This window comes from Colletotrichum aenigma, assembly GCF_013390185.1.
Source record: "Colletotrichum aenigma strain Cg56 chromosome Unknown KSG_Cg56_contig01, whole genome shotgun sequence".
In the NCBI taxonomy this organism is placed as follows: domain Eukaryota; kingdom Fungi; phylum Ascomycota; class Sordariomycetes; order Glomerellales; family Glomerellaceae; genus Colletotrichum; species Colletotrichum aenigma.
Window position 1 is genome coordinate 1,489,070 of NW_023500907.1, and position 24,086 is coordinate 1,513,155.

Consider the following 24,086-nt stretch of genomic DNA (forward strand, 5'->3'; position numbering starts at 1 on the left):
GCCGTGAACGGCCGCTGTTTACTCTTCGAATTGTTGAAAGGACCCATCTCACGGATTTGTTCCACGGGGCAACAGAAGCAACGGAGTCGATCAAGAACCGGGCGCCAACCCACCTGTTCCCCAGCCTACCGCGCGGCCGGCTGCAGCTATGCTGCATGTTGACGCGAGTATGCGAGCTCGGGATGCAGAAACTCAAGTGGATTTGTCGGTTCGATGGGGACCAGACGGATGCCGAGCTTTGGTTTTGCATCTGCGGGCAGTCGTACTAGCTGCATGGAGCTTCTGCAACTACTGCTGTGCCATGTTTCTAAGCTGCTGCTGCTCCGCCATGATGCTGGTCTGCTCAACCTGCTACAGGTCACAGGAGAGCTTCTCCCCGGTGACGGAACGTCGTCTACCTTGCGAAGCTCCTAGCTTCCCGCAGCAACGGGTACGCGGTCAGAGGTTTTGGTGGGGGGCTAAGGAGCTTTACGACGGCATCTCGTGCCTTTCGCCGGCTCTGGGACGACATGACAACATCGTCAGCGTCAATAGCACCCCTGGCCGGAGCTCCACTCGGCAAGGCATGGTTCAAGGACATGTTTGTCATGTTTCCCGTGTGCACAGAGCTTCGTACCAGAAGAACACCCCTCCATGCAGCATCCCCAGCTCTCCTCGAGACGCCCGCCGTCTTAGGGGACCATTTGTTTACTTTTGTCGATTCTTGGAAAGTCCCCCTCACTGAGTCGGCAGCTCGATCGACAATCCGGTATCCAGCTTCGGCCAGGAACTTGTCCATCGACGAGGGGCGAACTGCTTTCGTCTCCTTGTCCGTCTCGAAATAACCTTGAAGAATTCCTTTCAGTCAAGGATTATGCAACAATGGGCGAGGCTCTTGGGTCTTCGAGAATGAAAGAAGCGGGCAGCACAAAGATGTTCATGTTCGCTTAATTGTGATGCCGTCGTCAACCCTGTCGATATCGACGGGTCCACCCTGTCTTCTTCTGGCTGCAATCTTCGGTTGCTTGGATAGAGAAAAAAAAAAAGTCGGCTACGGAGAAAGCGTCCCCAATCCGCCGAGGGGTCTCCTTGGCCCTTGAACCCCGCGACGACAAGTTGCGGATGCACTACGAATGCACTACGAATGACAGCCCACCTCTTCCTTCCGATTCCGCTTCACTCAAGCTCATGTCTGTCATTGGCTCACTAACGAGAGTAACGACTGTTGGCGCGGAAAGGGGTCTTCGTATGGGCCGTGATTGCCAGTCGACGGCTTCAAGTCCAAGCGTGGGCACAGGCGATTGTGCACTTGCACGCGCACGTCGTGAAGGCGGACGGGAAGGTCAACTGACTGACTACTGATTGACAGCCCGTGGCTGACGCAGACAAGCCCTGATCTTGATGTGTCTTATCAGGCTACTTGAGCTTGGCCTATCGAATTGCGCCTCAAACCTTGTTTGCAGGCGAAGCCTAACTCAGCTGGAGGGCAACGCCTGAGCCAAACTGACGCCATTGGGAGCGTATCCCCCTCGTTCTCCAAAAACACTCCTTTTGCGTTGCTATATCAATCGCACGAACCTCAGCGCCAACAAGGATTCGAGGGATCACGCCGGGCAAGAGCATCTCCTGAACTTCCTTGCGGGTTAATGAAGATGCTCAAACGGCAAAATGGAGATGAATCATTTCAATGTCCAGCATCGACCGATCCTAGGCCGGGCCCACGAGGCGACCGAAACCCCCAATATCGCACCGCTCATCAAAGCGGCCCGGAGATTTACTGACATAAGCTCAGCGAGACAACGACACGGGTTACCGAATATTGGCAGTGTTTTCTGATATTGAGGGGGTTCTCCCTTGTTGAGGGTTGAGTCATCAAACGCGAGTAGAGGAAGAAAAAGATTTTCGACGAAAAGCACAGTCCAGCACAACAAAAACATGGCAATCAGGCATCTTCCCCTAACGGAGAACCATGGTCTCACCCGGCACTTGAGCGAAGTTTCCAAAACAAGGTCTCGCAGTGGACGAAATGGGACGAATTTTGGACGCGAGTTGATAGACATTCGACGTAGAGGGCGGTGCGAGGAAGTCCCATCTCGATGTGAAAATCATCGATCACGCACATCGGCCCCCATCACTTGCGGCGGCCTAGTCCGGCTCTAAAACAGACGTCATCCTCTCGGAGTCCAGCCTGGCAATTGATCGTCACCATCCAAGACCCCGGGGCCGCCTGACCCTCCTTTCTGCTCCCGCGAAGAGCCGTAGGCAAGGCAGAGGTCTCGTCTTGCCATATGTATCGAGATCCCTTCTCGGGCTGCGCTGGGCTCGCGGCCAATGTGACGCAGTCACATCGCCGGTTATCTGGAGCACTTGCACAAATCCGAAGCATCAATGCCATGCCAGTGGCCCAGATCAAGGCTGTCTGCGGCCAAAAGCGCCATGGGTCGCAGAACCGGCCGTCGTACCTGTCAGTCAACCCAAAACAGGGACCACCGAACCAACGCACGCCGCGTCGGTCAGAGGAGACACCGAGGAAGCGGATTGGATGCTCAGCTTCGCATGTTGTTTGTTTACCGCGCGTAGGTACAGACACTGCAGCTTGGCTTATCTTTTGCGGTGCGAATCACGATGGCCGGCCGAGGACTGCCTTGGATTGAATGAGCCCATCTCACGCTATTGAGGATTACCTGCATGTGAGGAGATGGGACAGGCGTCAGACACAATCCAATGAGGAGGCGCAGCCGCATCGCGACGTGTCTGTCAGGTCAAACTTTCAGCTCTATCTAGACGGGCCGGCCGTCCAGCAACTCCAAGCTATCGACCGATGCCGCGTGACCGAGGTGCGATGGCGTCTTGCTTCCCTCCCCGTCAGCTTCCTCCAACCTTCCGTGCCCCTCATTGCCCACGCCCTCTGGACGCACAGAGGTTTGGCATCTCTGCAGTTTCCCCTCTTTTGCACCCTGGCTTGGATCAAACGCAGCGCATTGCGGTCGCAGGTGTCTCTTACTCGGTGCTGTGCGCATCTACAGCGGAGCGTTGCCTCGTGCATGACTCTGCCTAGCTGTTGAGCGTTTGAGAGTTGCCATTGGGCATTGTCCTAGGACGGGCGGGCTGGGAAAACGGTGCCCGTTGTGGGCATCTCGTTCTTTGTTCCTCTCCGCCGTTGAGAAAGGGAGGCAATGGTGAAGCAGTAAGCGGGTGCCGGCGCCGGCGCGCGTAGCACTGCGGGTGGGAAAAGCCACATTCGCTCCAGCGTGTCCCGAGCGCGCCCGACTCCCGAACCCCTCTAGTGAGGGGATTTTTTTCGTCGTCGCTTCTCGTCGCGGGCAGACTCCTTTGTTCCAGCGCGGGTTTTGGCAGCAGTTTTCTGGCACTGTACTTTGTTTACAAACTGCGGGTTCGCGATTCATGTAAACAATGGGCCCCTGCAGACCCTGCTTCACGATCCTTGTCGAGCGCGAAGTCACGTGTAAGGTGCTGGCGGGGGAAAGGTCTGCCGAGGGGTGGGAGGGGAGAGAGAGCAAGGTTGAGGTGCAGCTGAGAACTGAGGTGCATGCATCGACAAGGATCATCTGAGAGAGTGACGTCCTTTTTTAGCCGCCCGTCATCCGGACCTTTGACAGCTGCTGACAGGGGACGTGCCCGGGAAAATGGCCATCCCCTCGTGCACGTTCCACTGTTCCTGTTTTTGGAGAAATCGAGGAGCCTGACCTGGAGCTGCCCTGGAGCTTCAACCTGGAGCTGGAGCTGAGGAGGATGGAGGGGTTGCTGACCAGGGCTCAGTCAAGTTGTTGTTGGAGATGGATGAGGTGGAGGGATCCGGATACTGGGACGAGAATGAGGCAAGCAACAACAGATGGAAACAAACCCGAACGCTGAAAACTCCATCGGTCAACCTCGGCATACGATGACGGCCCACGGATGCTCGCGTCCCCGTTTCCATACGGACGAACTCCGACGCCATTGCATCACCATGATTGGATTCTTGGTCCCATGTCGTCTGTCAGACAGCAGGAAGCAAGGAATCAGCACCCGGCAGGAGCTGGAGTCTGAATCTGCTGATGGTTTCGTGATCGCAAGGCTGCGAGGATTCGGCGGAGGGGCTTTCCTCTGATGTCAGCCCAGGGATGTTTGCTACTACCGCTCAGCTTGCTCTGAAGCTCTGCTCAATGCTCACGAACTTCCCCCTCCACCCCGCCGGAACTCATGGGTGTTGCTGGGCTGGGCAAAGTTCGATTCCGCAGGCTGCTACGGACACAAACGTTTTTCTTCGCGACCTGCGCGCGTCCTGGGAACTTTGGCAACAGCCCCAAGAACGAATCGACTGGGTTCCCCGCTTCACTGCCAGAGGCCTGCGGCGCGGCGCAGCATGCAACCCAGCACGCAGCTTCGAAGCTTGAGCTTCGAAAAGCACGCAACGCACTTTATTCCAGCAGCATTAGGCTGACTGCGATACGAGAGAGTGACGATCCGCCATACAAAACCCCCCAAAAAGCTGGGTCGAAACATGCAGAGGGCGATGGACCGGGATGTCCGACGGTTTCTCATTGATTGCGCCGGAGGCTCACGGTCTGCAGAGGAACCATGAGCGGCAACCGGGCTGTGCTACAGAAACCCTACGGGAACCGATTCCAACTCTCCAAACGGACCTAAGCTGTTCGGTAGCAGCGTAACCCGCACCGATGTCTGAAACGACACGATATCACCCGGTGAGCCCGGTCCCCATCTTATCTGCTCAGCTTGCTCGGTGCTTGCTTCCAAATTGTTGTTTGCCACCAAGCAAATGTCGGTGTCCGCTTCACCGGGGACGGCGGGGTGAGGTTTGACCTGACTCTCTGCACCCATTCCCCCGGTTTGCCATTCTCACAACAACAGCGAGATTTCTAGCATCATGTCAAAATCCAACTGCCGGAACGGGTCTCATTCTTCATCTCCCTCCGCCATCCGATCTTTCTTCGCATATCGAAGGAACACAATGCCCTGGATAAAGTCCCGCCTATTCAAACGTCTCAAAAAGGCAACGTAGTTCGAGACTCGCCTAAGCTCGCTTGGCCTTGGATCGGCCTCGCCCATGTCTGGCGAGAAGAACACCACCACCACCAACACCCCCCTCCCCCATGCGCATCCTCACAAGCGAGGAAAAATGCCCCGACCCGTGACGGCTTCAGATAGTGCCATTCAGGGTCCTTTCCTCGCCCCCTCGTCGTCGTCCTCCTCCTCTCAAACCTGCCTCGCATGTGTGCTGTCCGTTGCTCTGTTCCCCTCCCCCACATCCCCGAGACTGCGAGACTTTTTGCCTGCAACCAACGACACCCAGATTGGGCGAAACCGCCACGGCGGCTTACACGCTCGCAGCCGAACAGCCGGCCGGCGAAGCACCGTCTCGACCGGGCCTGTTTAATTCCCCGTAGCATTCCTCCGACCCGTCGTCCGTCTTTGGGTATCGAAGCGCGCGGCGTTGACTCCTGATCGGAGGCTGGCCGATGTGGCGGCCGTGTTTCCTGGGTTTCTTTGTCTGTTTCGTGAGGATTTGTGGAAAGCTCTAGCGGTGATCTTGAGGCATAAGCTTCGTCCTGCCCCGGCTGACGGGCCAAAAAGCACCACGCCGCCACTGTGCACATTATTCTCCTTGGTGGCGGTCCAGAGCCCTCCAGTTTCGGGACGTGTAATGCTAAGCAGCCCGCCTCCCTCCGGGCCTCCGGGCTAAAACATCAAACATTCCAACGGGACGTGGCGTGAGAGATATGGACAAAGAAAAAAGGAGGCCTGCAGCGTTGACGGAGTAGCCTCTGAGCGACCTTCTCCTGAACTAAGTCGGCCGGACGGGCATCTTGAGCCTCGATGGGTGTGGTTGTGGTTTGGATGCCTTCTAGTTCCCGCTGTTGAGGCTTGCTCCGGTCGTGAATGGGGGGTTTTGTGTACCAGCCAGAGAACCGGACGGGATAAGTGTCCTTCCAAGCCGTGACGGCGAGCTTGTCGTTGCTTGCTACCCCTGAGAAGTGCTGTAGTTCGTGGGGATAGTGACCCCAGGGGCTTTTGCTACAGTCGCGTGATGTGATACCTAGAGAAGCCTCTCCTTTATTTTTTTCCCCCTTCCGCCGCCTCACAAGCCATCAACCAACGGCGGCGCCTCAACGAAAACGGCCTCGTACCAGCGTTTGAGGTTCCCGCAGCCCGCCGCGTTTGCGGCCGCCGTCGTCTTGCCGCAGTTGGCCTTGAGCACGACGTCCCACATGGCCCTCTCGACGTCGAAGCCGCTATCCCGCACCAGCTTCTCGTCCGGCCCCCACAGCCGGCCCGGCTTGCCCTCCTCATCGAGGCGGAACATGGGGTCGCTGGCGTCGCCGATCTTGAACAGGTCGATCTTGAAGAGGTTGTGGTGGATGAAGAGGGGCGCGGCCTTCTTCGCGGCGGGGGGCTCGCGGGCGTGGTCGGCGTCGAGGTCCGCGCCGGAGAAGCCGCCCTACAGGCGGAAGTCGGCGGCCGGGTCGGCCTGCTTCATGCCGGCGGTCTCGAAGGTGCCGTTGATCCAGCGGCCGAGGACGGTGTCCGGGGTGCGGACGTCGTAGAAGGGCTGGGACAGGGCGAGGGCGGCCTGGGCGAAGGTCTCCTTGTCGCCCTCGCTGGGGGCGTGCTGGGAGAGCAGCGGGTAGTAGACGTCCGGGCCGTACCAGTTGTAGTAGGTGGCGAGGAGGAGGCTCTGCGCATGGGTGCGTTTGTCGTAGAGGAGGATGCCGGACTCGAAGCTGCGGCGGCGGAGGGTGGGCGGCGCGGAGGAGTTTGCGATTGTGTGGAAGTGAGGCGAGATTGTGGTGAGCCAGAAGTCGGGCCAGGTGATGAGGCCGCGGGAGAGGAAGGGCTCGGAGGTGAAGAGGCGGTCGGGGGAGGAGATGGGCCAGGCGTCAGAGTCGAGGTAGAGGACCTTTTCGAAGGGGGAGAGGAGGATGGAGAGGACCTTGTACTGGTAGTGCTGGACGCCGTCGGACGGGCGGAGGAGGGAGGAGAAGAGGACGCACTCGGCGTTGAGCTTGGGGAGGACGGCGTGACAGAGGTGGGGGTCGGCTTCGGCGGGGGAGTCGAGGAAGAGGTGGACGGGGAGGTTGGAGCCGGAGCGGCGGAGGAGGAGGAGGGAGGTGAGGGCGGTGCCGAGGTAGCCGCCGCCGGCGGTCATGACGACGCCGGAGGTGCCTTTCCAGACGGGGAGTTGTGGGGCGAGGGAGCGGAGGGCGGAGACGTAGGCCGAGTGGGATGCTGTCAGGGCGGCGAGGTCTGTCTCGGAGAGGGGGATGTTGTCGGGCCGCGGGGAGGTGTTGTCGTTCTTTGAGGCGTCGAGGTCTTCTTCTGTTGGGTCGCGGAGGGATCGGAGGGGCTCGGAGACGGAGGGGGCTGTCTTTTGGAGGAGGGTGTGGAGGGAGAACCAGAAGTGTTGCGTGCGCGGGGCGAGGAGGTGGGATGTCGCGTTGCGGGATGTCGTGAAGATTGGGGATGGGGATAGGGGGTTGGCGAGGCGGTGGTTGAGGTATAGGAGGGAGAAGATGAGGGGGACAAGGAGCAGGAGGAGGGAGGGTCGACGGCGGTGTTTGGGAAAGAGCATTTTGGTGGATGTTATATTGGTGTTGATGTTGATGTTGTCGAAGTTGGTGTATATATCGTGTTTTGGAAGTCTAGATGCGGTCAAGGTTGACAACCAAGTCCATCTAGTTGTGGGAATTCGAAAGTCTGTCTCTCGTAAAGTACGAGCTCAGCTTGGTGTATGGCCACCGAGATGTCGTTCGAATGAAGTGTGAATGTCGTAGACGATGAAGAACAAAGACTATGCGTTACCGTATTTCGAGAGACTGGAACTTCTCTCGAGTTTCTCTGTTTTGGATATTCGCTCTTGCTCTTGCGAATCTGGGCTTTCGAACAAGATGTTCAAGACGTTCGTGATTGTTGTTGCGTTCTGTGACCAGGCACCTCTTGCGTCTTGTCAGATTTTCCTTTGACTGATCGTACAAAATCGTAGTAGACCTTAATGGCCCCCCGCAAGTTTGCCAAACTTTTTTTTCCTTTGGTTCGAATTAAACGCCTTGATGGCTCGACGGTTACCCAAAATCCGCCAAGGCCCTCAGATACCGTTTGTCTGATATGGATGTCGTCTTTGCTCTTCGGACGACAAACTATCGAAGCTGGTGTTCGTTGTCTCAAAGCCACCTTTTATCTCCAAAGTATCGGGTTGGATGTCGCAAAATTGTGCAACAGCCTCCGTGGTCTTGTATGACGGAGGGTATCGTGAGCTCGTCGATGAGAATCCTCCGTCAGCATTCAGGTTCGATGAGACAGCTATCGAAATTTGCTTCGTGACGAGAAGATTCCGATGTTTTCGACTAGACGGTCAAAGATGACGCTGAAGAAATTTCTAGGATCCGGCAAGTCGTCAGAGTGCACAAAAAGGCTGAACGGGCTGAGTTGTCAACACAGCATCGCGCTGACGTATCGGAGCAGGCAGCGATTGGCAGGCAGCAGGCTTCTCGGGAAACAGAAGGATCCAGAGGCTGAAATGTCTTCTGCTGTCGTCTTGTTCTTACAAAAACTTGGGGAAACGTTGGACGGGTTGCAATATTGAGCGTTGCCAAGCAGGGATGACGATCCATTATATATCACAGTGGCGCTTGTTTTCTCATTTCTTCAATGACCACGCACTTCTGCAATTTTCTCTCACGCTCTCTCGCCTGCCCTGTCCTATCTAGCTCGTAATGCAGTAATTTCCTAGGGTCATGACACCGCGGCGCAAAATGTGACGAGGGATGAGAGCAGGGTACATGAGCACAATGAGGAACGGCTCGGGCACTTGAGGATCGACGAGGCCATGATTGGCAGATTGGGACGAGTAAGCTTGCTTGGGATTGCTGCAAGGGTGTCGATTGACAAAGGACGCGCAAACGTGGATGAAAGAAACACGAGGCATTTGGCATCAAGCGACTTGGGACCAGTTGCCCGGGGTGGCTGTGACACGAAAGCGGGCGATTAAGACTCAGCTATTGAGGATTCACGACAGAATCTTCGTGTGCTCCTCGTATTTCTGGGCGCGAGGTGCTTAGTGGCCGGCCCTGCCACACTCAGACAGCCCCCCCCCCCCAAATCAGGCTGTCAAGAAAAGCTTGAGGGCGCAGAGGTACAGACCAGGGATGGTGTGATGATGCCTAGAGTGGGTGTTCATGGTGCATGGTTAGAGCCATGCGGGCTGACAGCGCAACAGGAACCCTAGCCATGTCTGATAGGACACACTGTTAACCAAGCTATTCAAGCATCAGCGGACCGGGAGACGCGAGGTGCTTCCGGCGCTGACGAGACCGCGATACAAACGGCTGGGATATGTAAGTATAGGATGGACGTTGCGAGAGGGTTTCTTGATCTCTGTTCCAGGTGGTGGGATTGAGAGACAACCTCCCTTTGGCGAGCTGGGCACAGACGGCTGCGGGCAGAAGGGACGATCGAGAGTCTTGGGACGAGATAGCGAGATACTTTGACATGTGTGTCGCTGACCATCAAGGTTGAGGTAGAGGATTAGCTAGAAAATAAGCAGTGGATCGAAGGCGCGGGTAGAAGTGGGACACCGGCAGGGATCCCCACCACTGAACGGCGGGGCGTGGGTGAGGTGACTGCGAACACTGAAAACGCTGCAACGGCTGCAACTGGAAATGCTAGCTGCTCGGGGCGGTGGCGCTCGGCAGAACTTTTTCGCTGCCAAACTTTTTGGGACCCTGCAGCAGCAGAAGCAGCAGCAGCATCAGTGCGCTGAGTTGAGCGACGAACGAGAAAGGCAATCTTTGTAACGGAAAAAGAAACGCCATTCTTCATTTTTTGCTTTGATTTCCTTACGATTTTACGTACTTGCCTTCGGGAACACATAACCACTGAACATAATGACAAAAACGGCCAGCGCAAAGCGCAAGCGCGCCGAGAGGGAAGCCCTCAAGGCCGCTGAACAGGCAAACAAGCGCGCAAAGACGACCGACGGCAGCAGCACCCCCGACGATGCGACCGCCGACGCCCCGCGGGCGAATCTGCCCAAGGTCGTCGTGGAGAAGAGGCTCTTCGTCGAGAACTCCACCGGCAAGGATCGCGTGCGCGAGGCGAAGCTCTACGAACTCCTCAGCAGCGAGAACGAGACGGACCGCATCGAGGCCGCCGGGGCCATTATCTCGAGCCTGTTGGACGGCGAGGGCGTGACGGAGGCTTGCCTGGAGAGGCATCTCGACTGGCGTCTGTTCAGAGGCCTCGCGAGCGGACGCGCCGCGAGCAGATTGGGATACAGTCTGGTGCTCACCGAGATCTTGAGCCAGCTGCTGGGCCCGCCGAGGAATCTCGCCAAGGAGAGGTATACCGGTCTCACCTTCGAGAAGGTCCTGGGCATGCTCCTCGAGAGGACGCACGTCGGCGGAAACATGCCGGGCCAGGAGGAGCGGGATCTCTGGTTCGGACAGCTCTTTGGCCTGGAGTGCTTCGTCCGCGCGCGCGTGCTGTTCGAGGCCGAAGAGGGTCCCGAGCGGTGGAATGAGATCTTGAGGCTGCTCGTCAGGCTAGGCAATAAGAAGGTCTGGCTGCGGCCGCAGTGCGGATGGGTCGTTGCGCAGGCGCTGGCCCAGCTGGACCGCAGCCGCATCGAGATGGTGCTGCAGCAGCTGGTGGAGCTCGGCTGGGCCAAGACACCTGAGGGTGTCGGGATCTGGCTGATTGCGCTTGAGCAGTGCCCTGAGCTGAAGAGCGACGACCAGTCGAAGCCGCAGCACCACCCGCTGTCGTCGCGGAACCTCGGCGACCTGGCGACGATTCTGAAGGAGAGCAGTGCGAACGAGGAGCAGGCGGAGAAGGAGAAGCAGATGTCGCAGAGGGGGCAGAAGAACAAGCAGGCCAACTGGACGCCGCAGCTGCACTTTGTGTGGGATCTCATCACTGTGCACTTTGCCAAGTTGGGCAGCGGGCATGTTGAGGAGTTTAGGACGTTTTGGAAGAGGGTTGTCGATGGTAAGTCGGGGATTTTGCGACTTCTTTCTCAAATCACACATTGTGCTAACGTTTCGATCTGCAGACAACTTCTTCGCAAAGGCGGCGACCGAAGGCCAAAAGTTCCGAGGCTTCTTGGTGTTCCAGAAGATGCTCCAGGCGTACATCAACAACGACGAGTTCCTCGACGTTCTCTTCAGCCGAAATGTCATGACCTGCCTCATCAACCAAGCGTCCCAGGTGGACCGATATCTGCACCGAGCGGCGCTCAAGACGTTGAAGACGATTGAAGAAGCCTCCGCGTCGCACCCGGAGGCCACGGGCATCATTCTCGACGACCTGATTAGCAACAACGGATTGTACAGATTCGACGTCATGACGAAAACCAAGACGGTCGACAGGATTCTGCAGCACGTGCAGGCTGAGACGGGCGAGGACATCATTCAGGTGCTGAGTGGCCCTGTCATGAAGACGGCCACCTCTGCCAAGGACATCAACACCGTCAAGCTTGACCTCCGCGTGTACATCGACTACCTCTTCCGCTTGACCACTTCGGCCCCAGAACCCTCACTCCAAGAATTGACGTCTCTCGCCTACGCCAAGCTTGTCTGGATCCCGGAGAACGCCAACGCTCTGGTTCAGGAGCTGTCAAGGAACCGTCTCCAATCCGCGTTCGCCAAGCTCTCCCGCAAGGCCGAGGAATCAAACTACCTCTGCACGGCGGTCCAGTCCATCAACCCCGACTACATCCGCATGGAAGGCGACATGAAGAAGGAGGTCAACCAAGCCCGCAAGCGCCTGGAGAAGCTCATGAAGACGGGCGCCGGCGCCGGCGAGGGTGCTGCCGACGACGTCAAGATCGCGCAGGGCCTGGCTTTGCTGCACGCTATCGCCATCTTCCAGCTGTACAACGAGGAGCCGGATGCGTTCCAGCTTCTGAGCGATCTGAAGGAGTACCAGTCACGCCTCCAGGAGGACGAGGAGGGTGCTGCAGAGTTCTTGGTCGAGATCCTCCTCGCGCTCGTCTCGCAACAGTCCGCGCTCATGCGTGAGATTTCGCAGCGGGTATTCGGATGCTTCACCAGCCGCGTCTCGCCCAAGGCTCTCGAGCTCCTTCTGGATGTCCTCGCGGCCGACGAAAGCGCCAAGGGCCAGCAATCCCTCTTCGACGTGAACGACGATGATGACGTCGAGGAAATGGAAGAGGACGGGGATGAGGAGGAGGAGGACGACGACGAAGACGAGCTCGGCTCAGATTTCGAAGTCGACTCGGATGTGGAATTCGTCACCCTCAACGCCGGCGACGCCGAAGACGCCGATGATAACGAGGGCGAAGACGACGACGGCTCCGAGGCCGAGGACGGGGACGATGAAGAGGCCAAGAACCTGGAAGCCCTCGACGACGCCCTCGGCAAGATCCTCAACAGCCACCGCCTCGATAAGGACCAGGAGGCCGACTCGTCCGACGACGACGCCGACATGAGCGACTCGGACATGCTCGAGCTCGACAACAAGCTCGCCGAGGTGTTCAAGCAGCGCGCCAAGGCCGCGCCGAGCAAGAAGAAGGAGCGCAAGGCCGCCAAGGAGTCCGTCGTCAACTTCAAGCGCCGCGTGCTCGACCTGCTCGAGATCTTTGTGCGCAACGAGGCCGGCAGCCCCACGACGCTCGCCGTCCTGCGCCCGCTGCTGGAGCTGGTCCGCACGAGCACCATCAAGACGCTCGCGGACCGCGCGTTTGAGCTGATTAAAGATTACCAGAAACGGCTGCGCAAGGCGCGCTCCTCCGCCGCGGCTGGCAAGGTCGATAAGGAGGAGGCCCTGGAGGTGCTGAAGGGGGTGTATGAGGAGCTGAAGGCGGGCGAGACGAAGGCGCATGCCAAGGCTGCCGTGCCGGCTTGCCTCATTGCCGCGTCGAGCGTATTCCACGCGTACAACGGCGATAGGAAGGTTGTCGATGCGGTTGTGGGGGCCGTGGATCAGGGTGCTGCTGGCGGGGTGCAGGGCGAGATGAAGAAGGCGTGGGACGAGTGGTGCCGGAATCACGAGGCGCTTAAGAAGCAGGGCGCGAAGAAATAGGATGTGTGGGGATCATGTGTTTACGGCGTCAGGGTTTGGGAAAAGACTTTGATTCAATAGAAAAGGCGGCCGCGCGGGCTGTTTGATTTTGGTAGAGCATCATAGATTCTTAATGTCTAAAAGGTGTTTTCTACGTTATGTACACGTCCAGAAGCATTCAGTTGATGAATGTGAACTGCCTGCGCTGTTACTAACGGTATTATCAACTAATCAATTCCCTCCTTTTTTTCTAATGGTACCCAAATCGAGCCAACATATCAGACTCACTATCCCACACCACACCCTTAACTGTGGTGGCAAAACTTAGTCAAGACGCTCTCGACCAGTCATGCCACGAAGATAGTTCCTAGGCTCGTCCTCTTCTTCAATCGAGCAAAGAGGCGAGGACAGCAGACGGCGAGGAGGCGGCAGATACGTAGGGACCAAGATGGCGCTATTTCTTACCATGCGCATGCGGAACGAGCGTTCGTGAAAGTCCCCGTTGTTCTCTACGCCTTGTATTAGAGGCGAGGAGGCCGAAGCTTCAGCGTCTTCGGGGTCTGGGTTGTCAACGTTGAAAAAGACGGGGTGCAGGGCAAGGGGATCGTAAGGCAGATTAGCCGAAGCTTTGATGTCGGCCTCCGTCGCGATTACAGATTTCGCCTCCATTGCATATTCCGCATCTACCACGGCCTCCGTGGATATGTTTCTTGGACGAAGCTGTGTTGGGTCCCGCTGGGGTGTGAGCTCGTTGAAAGACTTGCATCTAGCCAACGTTGACCCCGGCGGGTATTGATAGTGGATCATGGGCAGAGACATGGCGCGCTGTCTCGGGGCGTCGGTAGTAATGTGGACGCAGCGGAAGATGGAGACGCACTCTTCGATGAATTCGCGAATGGCGGAGACCATGATGGCAAGCGGATAATGCGATGTTGAGTGTTTTGGGTCTGCCTTCATGTTCGGCTGTCTCAGAAGATGCCGGATACTTATGCTCATACTCTGCATGGCAAAAATCCAAAAAGTCGCTTATCATGTTTGGTTTCTGAAGAATTGCATGGCAGCGAGGTGGGAGATATGGCCGCGAGACTGAACAACGCCGTTGTTCAGCGGAGGTCGGGGCCCTTCATAGTCGCCCACTCGGCCGAGGACCGGAATCTGTTGGCCCATGTAACAGAAATTGGCCCATTGTTGGGGCTGCTGTCATGTTGCTCTTTGTGAAAGCGTGATCTGCTGAGCGTCGGGCGAGTGAGGTTGAGGCCGAGATGATAAAGAAGAAGGAGATGCATCCGGGCCTCGACGACTCGGCCGAGGTTTCGTATATGTGGATGAGGGGTCACTCCAAGAGCCTGGTTGGATGTCGATCGGATCCAACGGTTTCACGTGAAGCTTTTCAATAGTTCTGCAGTAATTTACTGACGTCTTTCGATTTAGGCAATTCACCACTCAATCGCCGGCCCCGGGAGAGGGGTCCGGGGTCGTTCAGAATGACCCGCGAGGAAGGACATGATATTTGCACAGGCTCTAAATGAGGTAAATTAGGTAGAATGAGGTAGCCAGGCCACGCAAAAGTAATTGCATGATATTTGGACATGGGTAACTTGCAAGGTGCGTCAACGACGACGCGACCAACCGCCTCATCCCACCGGATTTCCTTCCGTCTGCCTCGCTTATCCGAGCGTTTAGTTGACAAAGCAGCGTCAGGAGCGATGAACAATGGAGAAAAGGGCACATTCAAAACTCGTCCTCTTCTTTTTCGATTAGTTGGGAACGTAACAATTCTAAATCCGGTCCAACGTTATCCCTTCCTTCGTGATTTGCTCAATGCTTTCTTTTTCCATTATGGTGACTTATTGTTGTTTTCCCAAGTTCATGGATGATCAGCCTCACACTCAAAGACTCAACTTCTTCGGGTAGGACGATTGTCGAAGTTTCTTTCAATCCAAGCACACATGCGTTTCTGGTCTATGCCACGGATTGGGCGCCGCCTACATGATAAATTTCATGGGCTGCCAGTTAGATGTTTCCGCGACGAACAGTCTTTCCAGATCGCAATAATTACTCTAACATTCATTGCAACCGGCAGCTTCTTGTATATCTTTACACAGCAAAAACATCGTATAGCTGCGTTAACAGTCATCGTTATCAGAATGTGTATCCAATTATGGCGCAGATATTTCTGTCCCAAAGCACCCGACTTTGGGCCTCTGCCAGCAAACGCTTTCACAGTCCCGCACCCCAGGCCAAGCCCCTCCGGCCACCCACACCATCTAGTGAACCAGGAAGAGAACATATTCAGGGAAAATTGGGAGGATCCCCAAGACCAGGTCCCAAATGGCAAGCACATCCACTGGATGGCAAACTGGATCCGCTGCTCCCATAATTATCATCGGCAATGCGAAGAGCTCTCCAACGACATGAAAAAGATCCAGTACATCGGCACCGCGTGCCCGTTCTGCAAAGGAGACATTGACGTTCATGTCGAGAGACGAGAGGACGTATTTGGGGAGTGGGACATACACCCCAAGATCCCGGTGGAAAACGACCCCGACCAGCAACTGGCCGCTAGGTTCGATGCCTACAAGGAGTATTACATTCTCAGGCTCCTCCTGCTCATGCACAGGATCTTGACGAGTCCTTATCCCATCGCCTCCGAGAGCTTGGAATGGAGCCAGATCATCGACACTTGCTGGCAAGAGACCTTCTGCAAAGTGGTCTTCAGTCATGTTGGACACGCCATGGATGTGTGCGACTGCCCCTCGACCAAGGAGGAGTGGCGCGTCAACCCTGCCATCACAATTAGAAAGAACGAGGCGGAGTCCGTCCTTGAGGGTATCGACAAGATACCTCGCGGCCAGCGCGAACGTTTCTGGATGGGGCGTATCTTCAGATACGACGCAGCCACCAACATTTACACAGAAGACTGGACAGTCACCGACAGAGCACGACAAATCTACGGCCTGTATCGTGCTAGCGACTTCCCCGAATACCAGATGCAGTACGTCGACGTCGACTTCGACGCCTGTGCCAAACGGTACGACAGGCTCGTAGACCTCGGGGACGACTGCCACGAGGAACTAATCAAACGGGGGCCCCAAGTCTCGCAAAGCTACCCGTATAACAACGCCACCTTCCACACACGAAGGGTCCAGTGGATGGACCTGGACAACTGGCCGTCCTCGCTTCTCCGCCGCGAGACGCTCTTACAGTGGATGTTCATGTTCCTCGCGTACGACGCAGGGCTCGACGAGGAGGTCATGATGTTCCTCGGCGGCGCTCTCCTCGCCATCCTGAATCCCTACCCGTCAATTCGGACAAGGTCGCACCCGTCGCATAAGAAGCCGGAGTGCCTCGACCCGGACCTCGCCGCTTGGGATGTGCTGCAGGAGTGCGTCTTCGAGCTCGAGAACCACTGGCCTCTGCTCGCCCGCAGGAGCGAGATCCAGGACAACCTCTACGATGCCGCGCACGAGACGTCGGCCCTGGTGAAGTTGATCAGGCGCAACAGGCGCATCATCGTGAACGACATCAATTCCCGGAACCAGGCGGCCGACCGCGGCGTCAAGGCCTTTGCGGTCAAGCCGCAAGAGGCTATCAATCAGGGACAGACGCAGTGCTCGGTGTGTACGGACACGTGGGGCTCGCAGCCGTTCCACCAGCCCGTCAAGATGCCGTGCTGCAAGGCGTTTGTCGGGGCGCGGTGTCTCAAGCAGTGGCTGGCGTCGAGGCCGCTTCGCGGAGCCGAAGAGGACGCCTCCGAGGACGATGCTACGTGGGCGCAGGGTTGGAAATGTTTGTTGTGCCGGGCTCCGATAGGCGACAAGTTCCGGCCAAAGCTGCGTGAGCATCAAAGGCTTGGCCCGGAAAATCTTCGAGATCTCGCCTTCAACAACGTGTCGAAGAGTTTTGAGCAGCCATCGTGGTGGTGGGGGTGTAAGCTCTTCGAGCATCAGATGAATGGAGGGCCATCACAATCTTAGAATGGCTTCTTTTTGGAAAACTTAGGAGGGATACTTGGGGTGAAGGATATTGTTTGGGTTTTTTGTTCGCTATATAGACCGTGAGAAATATTCTGGAGGGAACAGCTTCACATCGTGTAAGAGACAGACTATAGGTGCAGTTCGTGTAAACCTTACCTTTGGTGATGATAGGAAATGAGTGTCCACCGCAGACGTCTTGGTTGAAGTCTCTCACCGAGCCTCACCTTCCTGACCGAGGGACGTTGTCCAACGGGGAGGCACCCGTTGAGTGGCTTACATAAGACATATAGGCCGCACAATTAAGGGAGCAGATCTGGATCGATCTAGGCCCAAGATGGACTGGTGCGATTCATGAGCCCCTGTCCGGAACCTTCTCCTTTGAGTCTCTTTTGCAAACGGGAGTCCCCTGGGCCGCAGCACCAGCAGCAGCAGCGACCCTTTGCGACTGGCCCCCCGGTTGAAGGCAAAAAAGTTCCCTTGTCCAACGGGAAATTCCATCTCCTTTGAGATTTCTCCTTGCCCAAGAGACCACATTTCCCATTTGCAAGTCTCGGGAAAATTTTCTCTTCTCTGGGCAGCCAGTTTTCTGCTCTTTAGCATTCGGATTCGCAGGGAGGCAAAGTCTATTGTCAACCCTTTTGGAGGAAACAGAACAAGAGGACAGAGAGGTAGGTTACGTTCGTTTTGTGTGATTGGTGGTTTATGCGTTGCGTGTTGCTTGCTGTTGTTGTTGTTGCTTCGCTGGCAGCTCCATGCCACATGCTCCCCACATCCCCATTTGAGAAGCTAAAGCTAATAACACCTGGCATCCTCAGGACTCGACACCGAGACTCTCCCATATTTCGGCCGTCCCCGTGCCGCATCTCGTCGACTCTTTGGCATAGTACGCTGGTTCTGGTTATGCAAGGATGAGGTTCAGCGTGCTGTCTATTGGCCTCTTGGCCCTCCTGTCGCCCTTGACCGCGGCCTGGAGCAAGGAAGGTGAGCAAACAATTGCATCCGTAGACACAAAGCACATTGTGCGACACAAAAGCTGACAAGAGACACAAATAGATCGCGAGATCTTCCGCATCCGTGATGAGATCAAGGCGCACGAGCCCAATGCCGACGCGACCTTCTACGACCTCCTCGGCGTCAAGAACGGCGCCTCCATCGACGACATCACCAAGGCCTACCGCAAGATCTCCCGCTCCCTCCACCCTGACAAGGTCCGCCAGCAGCTCATCGCCGAGCGTGCCAAGGCCAAGAAGGACAAGAAGAAGAAGCCCGGTGTCAATGTCTCCAAGCCCCCTACCCAGAAGGAGATCAAGGCCGCTGTCAAGATCGCCTCCGACCGCCAGGCCCGCCTCGGTCTCGTGCGCAACATCCTGAGCGGCCCTGACCGCGACCGCTACGACCACTTCCTCCGCAACGGCTTCCCCGCCTGGAAGGGTACCAACTACTACTACAACCGCTACCGCCCCGGTCTTGGCACCGTTCTTTTCGGAGTCTTCCTCGTCGCCGGCGGCGCCTTTCACTACATTGCTCTGTACATGTCATGGAAGCGCCAGAGAGACTTTGTGGAGCGCTACATCAAGTTTGCGCGCAATGCTGCTTGGGGTGACAACCTGAACATTCCCGGTATCGACGATGCTCCCGCCCCTGCGCCCGCCCCGGCTGCTGCCGAAGACGACGAGGACGCGCCCCCCATCCCGAGGAACCGCAAGGAGCGCCGCATGCAAGAGCAGGCCGCTCGCAAGGGCGCCGCTAAGGAGGGCAGGGGCCGTGGCCGCAAGCCCGCCGGCAGCGGCACCGCGACTCCCCGCGAAACCGCCGTCGCCCAGTCGTCCGGCCCGACTGGAGCCAAGAAGCGTGTTGTTGCTGAGAACGGCAAGATCCTCGTTGTCGACTCCGTCGGCGACGTTTACCTCGAGGAGGAGAACGAGGAAGGCGAGGTGGAGCAGTTCCTGCTTGATGTAAGTTCTGATCGCCGCGTGTAGTGTCAAGCTAGAGCTTGACAGGCACAATCTCCGCTACGCAATGGCCCAAATCTCGGGTGATGCTAACTCAAAGAACAATAGCCCAACGAGCTTCCTCAGCCCACCATCCACGACACCGCGCTCGTCCGCCTCCCCATCTGGGCCTACAACCGCACCGTGGGCCGCGCTCTCAACAAGGAGACCGAGGAGGTCGCACTCGAGACCGAGGAGTTCGACTCGGACGACGGCAACGCCCAGCACACTCCCAGCTCCGACTCAACCGCTGACGACTTTGAACTTCTGGAAAAGTCGACCGACTCCCTTGGTAAGGCCAAGGCTAGCGGCGCGCAGACCGGTAAGGCCAACAAGCGCAAGAACAAGAAGAGGTGATGGGGGCGCCTGGGGAAGACGGAGGGGAAAGCATGACAAGCCTTTCTCCTGTTGCGCATCCTCGCTAAGGCCGTGACAGCTCGTGTGGCTCCACGATTGGCCGCGGAAGGCCCAGACACGACGGAAAGTTGCATGACGCATCACGAAAGCTGTTGATCTTTTGCTCTCTGTCGCGCGCGTACAGATACACGTAGACCATCCATCAATGCATATTTGTTTAACGCAAGGCCCGTTCTTGGCCTCCTTCATGCGCGTGATGGCATCAGTTTCGCATGGCTACTACTGCGAGTGCTTGGACTGACAGGAAGCAGAGAACTCGGGGCAATCGTTTCCGCAGTTCCGTGCTGCGGCGACACTGACCTTGCGGGTTTCGGATCGGCGTTTAGACCCAGCACGGCGGGTGCAACTTCCATTCCAAGTTGTCTGGCCGTGATCACAACTGCGTGAGACCGTTTCCTGCCTCCTCTGCACCTCTCAAACTATGTTTCGTCCCTTCCCTTGCTGTACTGGAATCCAAAGACTCTCTTCTTGCATAGCGCGTGCAGCAGGTGTCGCAGGGCGGTTCATCCCCCTCTTCTTCACACGTTTTGATGAACTCTACCAGGGATCAAGATCGACGTCAGATTAACATGGCATCGATCGATGGACAGCTCCGTCCCACCGGAAAGGCAGAAAAAAAAAAACCCCAGATTCAATTCAAGCTTCATTCACAGCCCGGCTTGCATCATCAGCTCACTCTCTTATCATACTCGAACGAAAAGAAACACCGTCTTTCAAGTACCGCCCTGAAACAAGGCACTGGAAAAAGGGGAAACGTCTCTTAGCTGATTCCAAAAACAGACCAGCCGTTCCTGGCGTTATACCCAAAAGAAACAAAATGCAACGCCAAGCGAGCCCCGGCCTTGGAGTCGATCTTCCCTCTTTCCCTGCAAAAGAGAAGGAGGCTTGAGCGTAAACAAGAGAGTCGGAACGATCCAGGCACAGCAACCAACCCCCCGCTCGAACCGCATGGTCGCCCGGGTCCCAAACGCTCCGCGGTAGACCTGATCCAGTTTACCTGACGCTTCTCTGTTGGGGGTCGTGTTTTTTTCTTCGAGCTACTGCGGTGCTTTAGCGTCTGTTCGCCGACGTCGTCAACCACGCCAACTCGACCGCTAGCCAGAAAACCCTATCTCACTCGAGCTGCGCAACCTGCGCTACTCGCACATCCTCATTGGCGGGGATGCGGTGCTGTTCTTGTGCCTGGGAATAAGGCACCAGGGGCGCACGCGGAACAGAGCGATGGAGGTGGGATGGGTGAAAGGAGACGTAGCTACGTCTTTTCTGCTTCTCCAAAACACGCCTGGATGCAGCCCTCAGCGGGGAGGCATCTCAAGGCTGTTGGGCGCGTCACTCCCACAGACTTCGCGACCTGACTCCCGCCCACACTCATACACCACGAGTGTGATGTTTCTTCAAGTGAAGCGGGAGGGTGGGCGGCGGAGATTGTGGACAGCTCCTGGTGGACGAGCGAACAACAGATGCCCGCCCGCCATCGTCCACGTCCAACTCGTATGGATGTATGGATACCACCGTCACCCAAAGCCGGAGGCGTTCCCCGGCTCTGGCTTCCCGGGAATGGACTGGTGGCTATTCTTACCTGCTGCCACGGCTCAATTGAGATATCAGACCTAACGTACCCCTAAATCTGGTTCCCTCCCAACCGAAGACCCGAGCGTGGTTAGACTCACGCTTACGCTTGCTGGCTCGTTCACTCTCTTACTCTCTCATACACGTCGTTCATGATATGTATACCCAGTGGTAGCCACCCCAGACCCTGACAGGTCCCATCTTCTCCTACCCCATCTCCCGTTTCTCCATCGCCCCCCCCCCCCCCCCCCCCCCCCCGGCCTCGTCCCGCCAATTCGGATCACACACTGCACATCACGTCCCGCCCGTCGCCTTAATCCCGACGATCATAAGCCAAAACCCCGTCAATATGTCCAGGTGAAAAGAAGAGCCAGCAAAAGACAAGCAGACGACAGACGGACGACCGTCGAGAAAGAGAGAGGGGAAGACGGAACCGTGGATGACACAGGCAGAATGGAGGATCGCAGCGGGCAAGTGCTGGCCGTCGCGGTCCTCTTCTTCGTGCTGTGCTGGAGCGTCGTCGGCCTGCGCATATACTGTCGAGGATGGATCATACGCTCCTTTGGCATCGACGACAAGTTGATGATTGGGCTCATGGTAGGACGCCAGAACTTGCTGCTTACGACTCTTGACATGTGACTGACACACTTACAGCTCCTTTTCACTGTCTACCTGATAATGCAAATACAAGGCGTTCGTTATGGCACAGGGCGACACAGGGCAGATCTTACGGAAGAAGCCAACCGTGATGCCCTCATGGTAACCCCTCTCCCCGTTTCACCCTCCCAGAAACCAACCTCACTAACGCCCGATCCAGTACTGGTACATTTGCGAACTCCTCTACATAATTTCGACCTGCCTCCTCAAAATCTCCGTCGGCTACTTCCTCCTGCGCGTCTCCATCCGCCGCTCCCACGTCTGGATCCTGCGTGTTCTCATGCTCGGCACCGTGCTCTTCGGCACGACCTATTTCTTCATGGTCACGTTCCAGTGCGTCCCCGTAAACACCTTCTGGGAGAAATCCCCCCGCGTGCAGGGGAAGTGCTTCAACGACCGCGTCGTCGTCATCATGACCCTGACGGCCTCCATCATCAACTGCCTCGCCGACTGGTCCTTCGGCATCCTCCCGCTCTTCATCGTCTGGTCCCTCTCCCTCCCCAAACGCACACGCCTCCTAGCCTTCGCCATTCTCTCCTTCGCAGCCATCGGCTCCGCCGCCACCGTCGTCAGGTCCGTCTACATCCCCACCCTCCTCAACGGCGACGACTTCCTCTGGGCCACTACCGACGTCGCCCTCTGGAGCACCGTCGAGCCCGGCATCGGCATCACCGCCGCCTCCCTCGCCACCCTCCGCCCCCTTTGGCAGCTCGTCTGGTACCGCGCCGGCCTCAAGTCCCAGGCCCCCCGCGCCGTCGCCTGGCGTGAGCGTTTGCAGGGCAAGCCGTCCTACGTCCGCAGCGACGAATCCGGCGGCCGCGCACGACAGGCCCGCTTCCGCCTCTCGGATGTTGATGCTCCCCTGGAAGAGATCGAAGCCAACATCCAGGCTGAGATTCAGGCCGAGTTCGATGCGGCTGAGCTCCCTCGTATACACCACCCCGGCGACGACGCGGCAACGTCGACAGCCCCGTCAAGACGCAGCGGCCTGAGCAAAACATTCGACTTATCGTACCCCCGGAGACGCAGCGGCGAGGAGGACGGCGAAGGGCTCGTGACGCCCAGGGAGGACGGCGCGGGCGGGCACTACCTCGCCCCAACGCCGACCCGCGAGGTACTTTACCCTCCCATCTGCCACCCTGAACCACAATGCTAACAACGCGCAGACGCACGAAGAGCCCTCCGACCTCGAAGACGGCCTCCACCTCTCCCCCATGGTCCCCTCTACCGCCCCGACCCTCAACTGGGTCTCGCCGCGCATGTCCGCCCTCTCGATGGGCTTCACACCACCCGGGAACAACCCCAACGCCCGCGACTCGATGCAATCCTCAACAACGTGGGGCGGCTTCAACAACAACGACCCGCGCGCGAGCCGCATCTCCAACCTCACGACCGCCACCACCGGCGTCGCCGTCACAAACACCTACACCGGCCGCGACAGCGTCAGCCACATCGACACGTACCGCGACAGCCGCACGACGGCGCGCAACAGCCGCTACGACCGGTACAGCCGCGCGACGCGCACGAGCAGCTACCACAGCCGCTTCCTTGCGCCGCCGTCGCCGGGGGATGTGCCGCTGCCGAGCCCGCCGCCGCCCGTGTGGCAGGTGAATGTGCCCGGCGGCATGGACTCGGCGCAGTGGCTGTCGAGCAGGATGACGGAGCATCCTGGGAACCCAGGCGGGCGGATTTGAATGTGGAAAAAGCAAGGAGCATTATTATAACAAAAACTTAATCGACGCTACGATCATGGACCATACATATACCCGGCGTATACAGCGAGATACCACTTGACGAAAATATTTTTTAGTATTCAAACAAAAACATTGGGCATAATGGGATGAGGATTTTTGTTATTGCTGGGGCCGAAAAGGAAGTCATTGGAAAAGGGGGCTCCCAAGTTGAAGTCTGACGACTGTGGATACGAAAGGGGGAGATCATGGGATGGCAACATTATTTTACGTGGTTAAATAGAGCATTATGTTTGCCGAATGAAAAACATTTAGCACCTTACAGGATTTGAGTGCAATACGTCAGTGTCATAGTGGTACCTCTGGATATTGCCCACGTCATGCGCGTGAATTCCGTCGAGCACCCGTTTCACCCCCATCCTCATCGCTCGCTTCTTTCCCACACATACCTCTGCAGGCCTATTCTTTTTGTCCCCATCGCTGGCATCAAGTTCATCACTATGATATTCGTCCCGCCTGTCGTCAAGCTCAGCGCCCCATGAAACGTAACGTAACATAATTGAATTGATTTTCTCGCTATTCATTCCTCATGCCTTCCCAATGGTATACGTTCAATGCCTATTCATAACGGAGCCAACAAAAGTGAAAGGGTCTCCAAAGGCGTGCCAAAATCGCAACTCTTCCATCCGTTCCTGTTCCTCCATGCAGTCTAACTGGTATCTGCTGCCGGTGTGTGCCTTCGCTGCGATGCTGGACGAATGCTGAAT

At 57.0% G+C, this 24,086-nt stretch overlaps 5 protein-coding genes across 5 annotated transcripts; 4 read left to right on the forward strand and 1 right to left on the reverse strand.

Moving 5' to 3' along the window:
• Window positions 1–9,881: 9,881 nt before the first annotated feature.
• On the forward strand, window positions 9,882–13,038 carry pol5 (DNA polymerase V; the record flags this gene model as incomplete). Its single annotated transcript, XM_037315655.1, has 2 exons — window positions 9,882–10,983; window positions 11,048–13,038. The coding sequence occupies 2 exons, from the start codon at window positions 9,882–9,884 to the stop codon at window positions 13,036–13,038; spliced, it is 3,093 nt and encodes a 1,030-aa protein (XP_037185945.1).
• A 303-nt stretch (window positions 13,039–13,341) lies between these two features.
• On the reverse strand, window positions 13,342–13,926 carry CGCA056_v000395 (uncharacterized protein; the record flags this gene model as incomplete). Its single annotated transcript, XM_037315656.1, has 1 exon — window positions 13,342–13,926. The coding sequence occupies one exon, from the start codon at window positions 13,924–13,926 to the stop codon at window positions 13,342–13,344; it is 585 nt and encodes a 194-aa protein (XP_037185944.1).
• Window positions 13,927–15,164: 1,238 nt separating this feature from the next.
• CGCA056_v000396 (uncharacterized protein) lies at window positions 15,165–16,994 on the forward strand (the record flags this gene model as incomplete). The annotated part of the gene is made up of 1 exon (XM_037315657.1): window positions 15,165–16,994. The coding sequence occupies one exon, from the start codon at window positions 15,165–15,167 to the stop codon at window positions 16,992–16,994; it is 1,830 nt and encodes a 609-aa protein (XP_037185041.1).
• A 908-nt stretch (window positions 16,995–17,902) lies between these two features.
• On the forward strand, window positions 17,903–19,342 carry CGCA056_v000397 (putative J domain-containing protein; the record flags this gene model as incomplete). Its single annotated transcript, XM_037315658.1, has 3 exons — window positions 17,903–17,975; window positions 18,048–18,949; window positions 19,055–19,342. 3 exons carry the CDS (start codon window positions 17,903–17,905, stop codon window positions 19,340–19,342), a joined length of 1,263 nt encoding a protein of 420 aa, XP_037185847.1.
• Window positions 19,343–21,424: 2,082 nt separating this feature from the next.
• Window positions 21,425–23,322, forward strand: CGCA056_v000398 (uncharacterized protein; the record flags this gene model as incomplete). Its single annotated transcript, XM_037315659.1, has 4 exons — window positions 21,425–21,568; window positions 21,626–21,730; window positions 21,789–22,742; window positions 22,795–23,322. 4 exons carry the CDS (start codon window positions 21,425–21,427, stop codon window positions 23,320–23,322), a joined length of 1,731 nt encoding a protein of 576 aa, XP_037185949.1.
• Window positions 23,323–24,086: the final 764 nt, after the last annotated feature.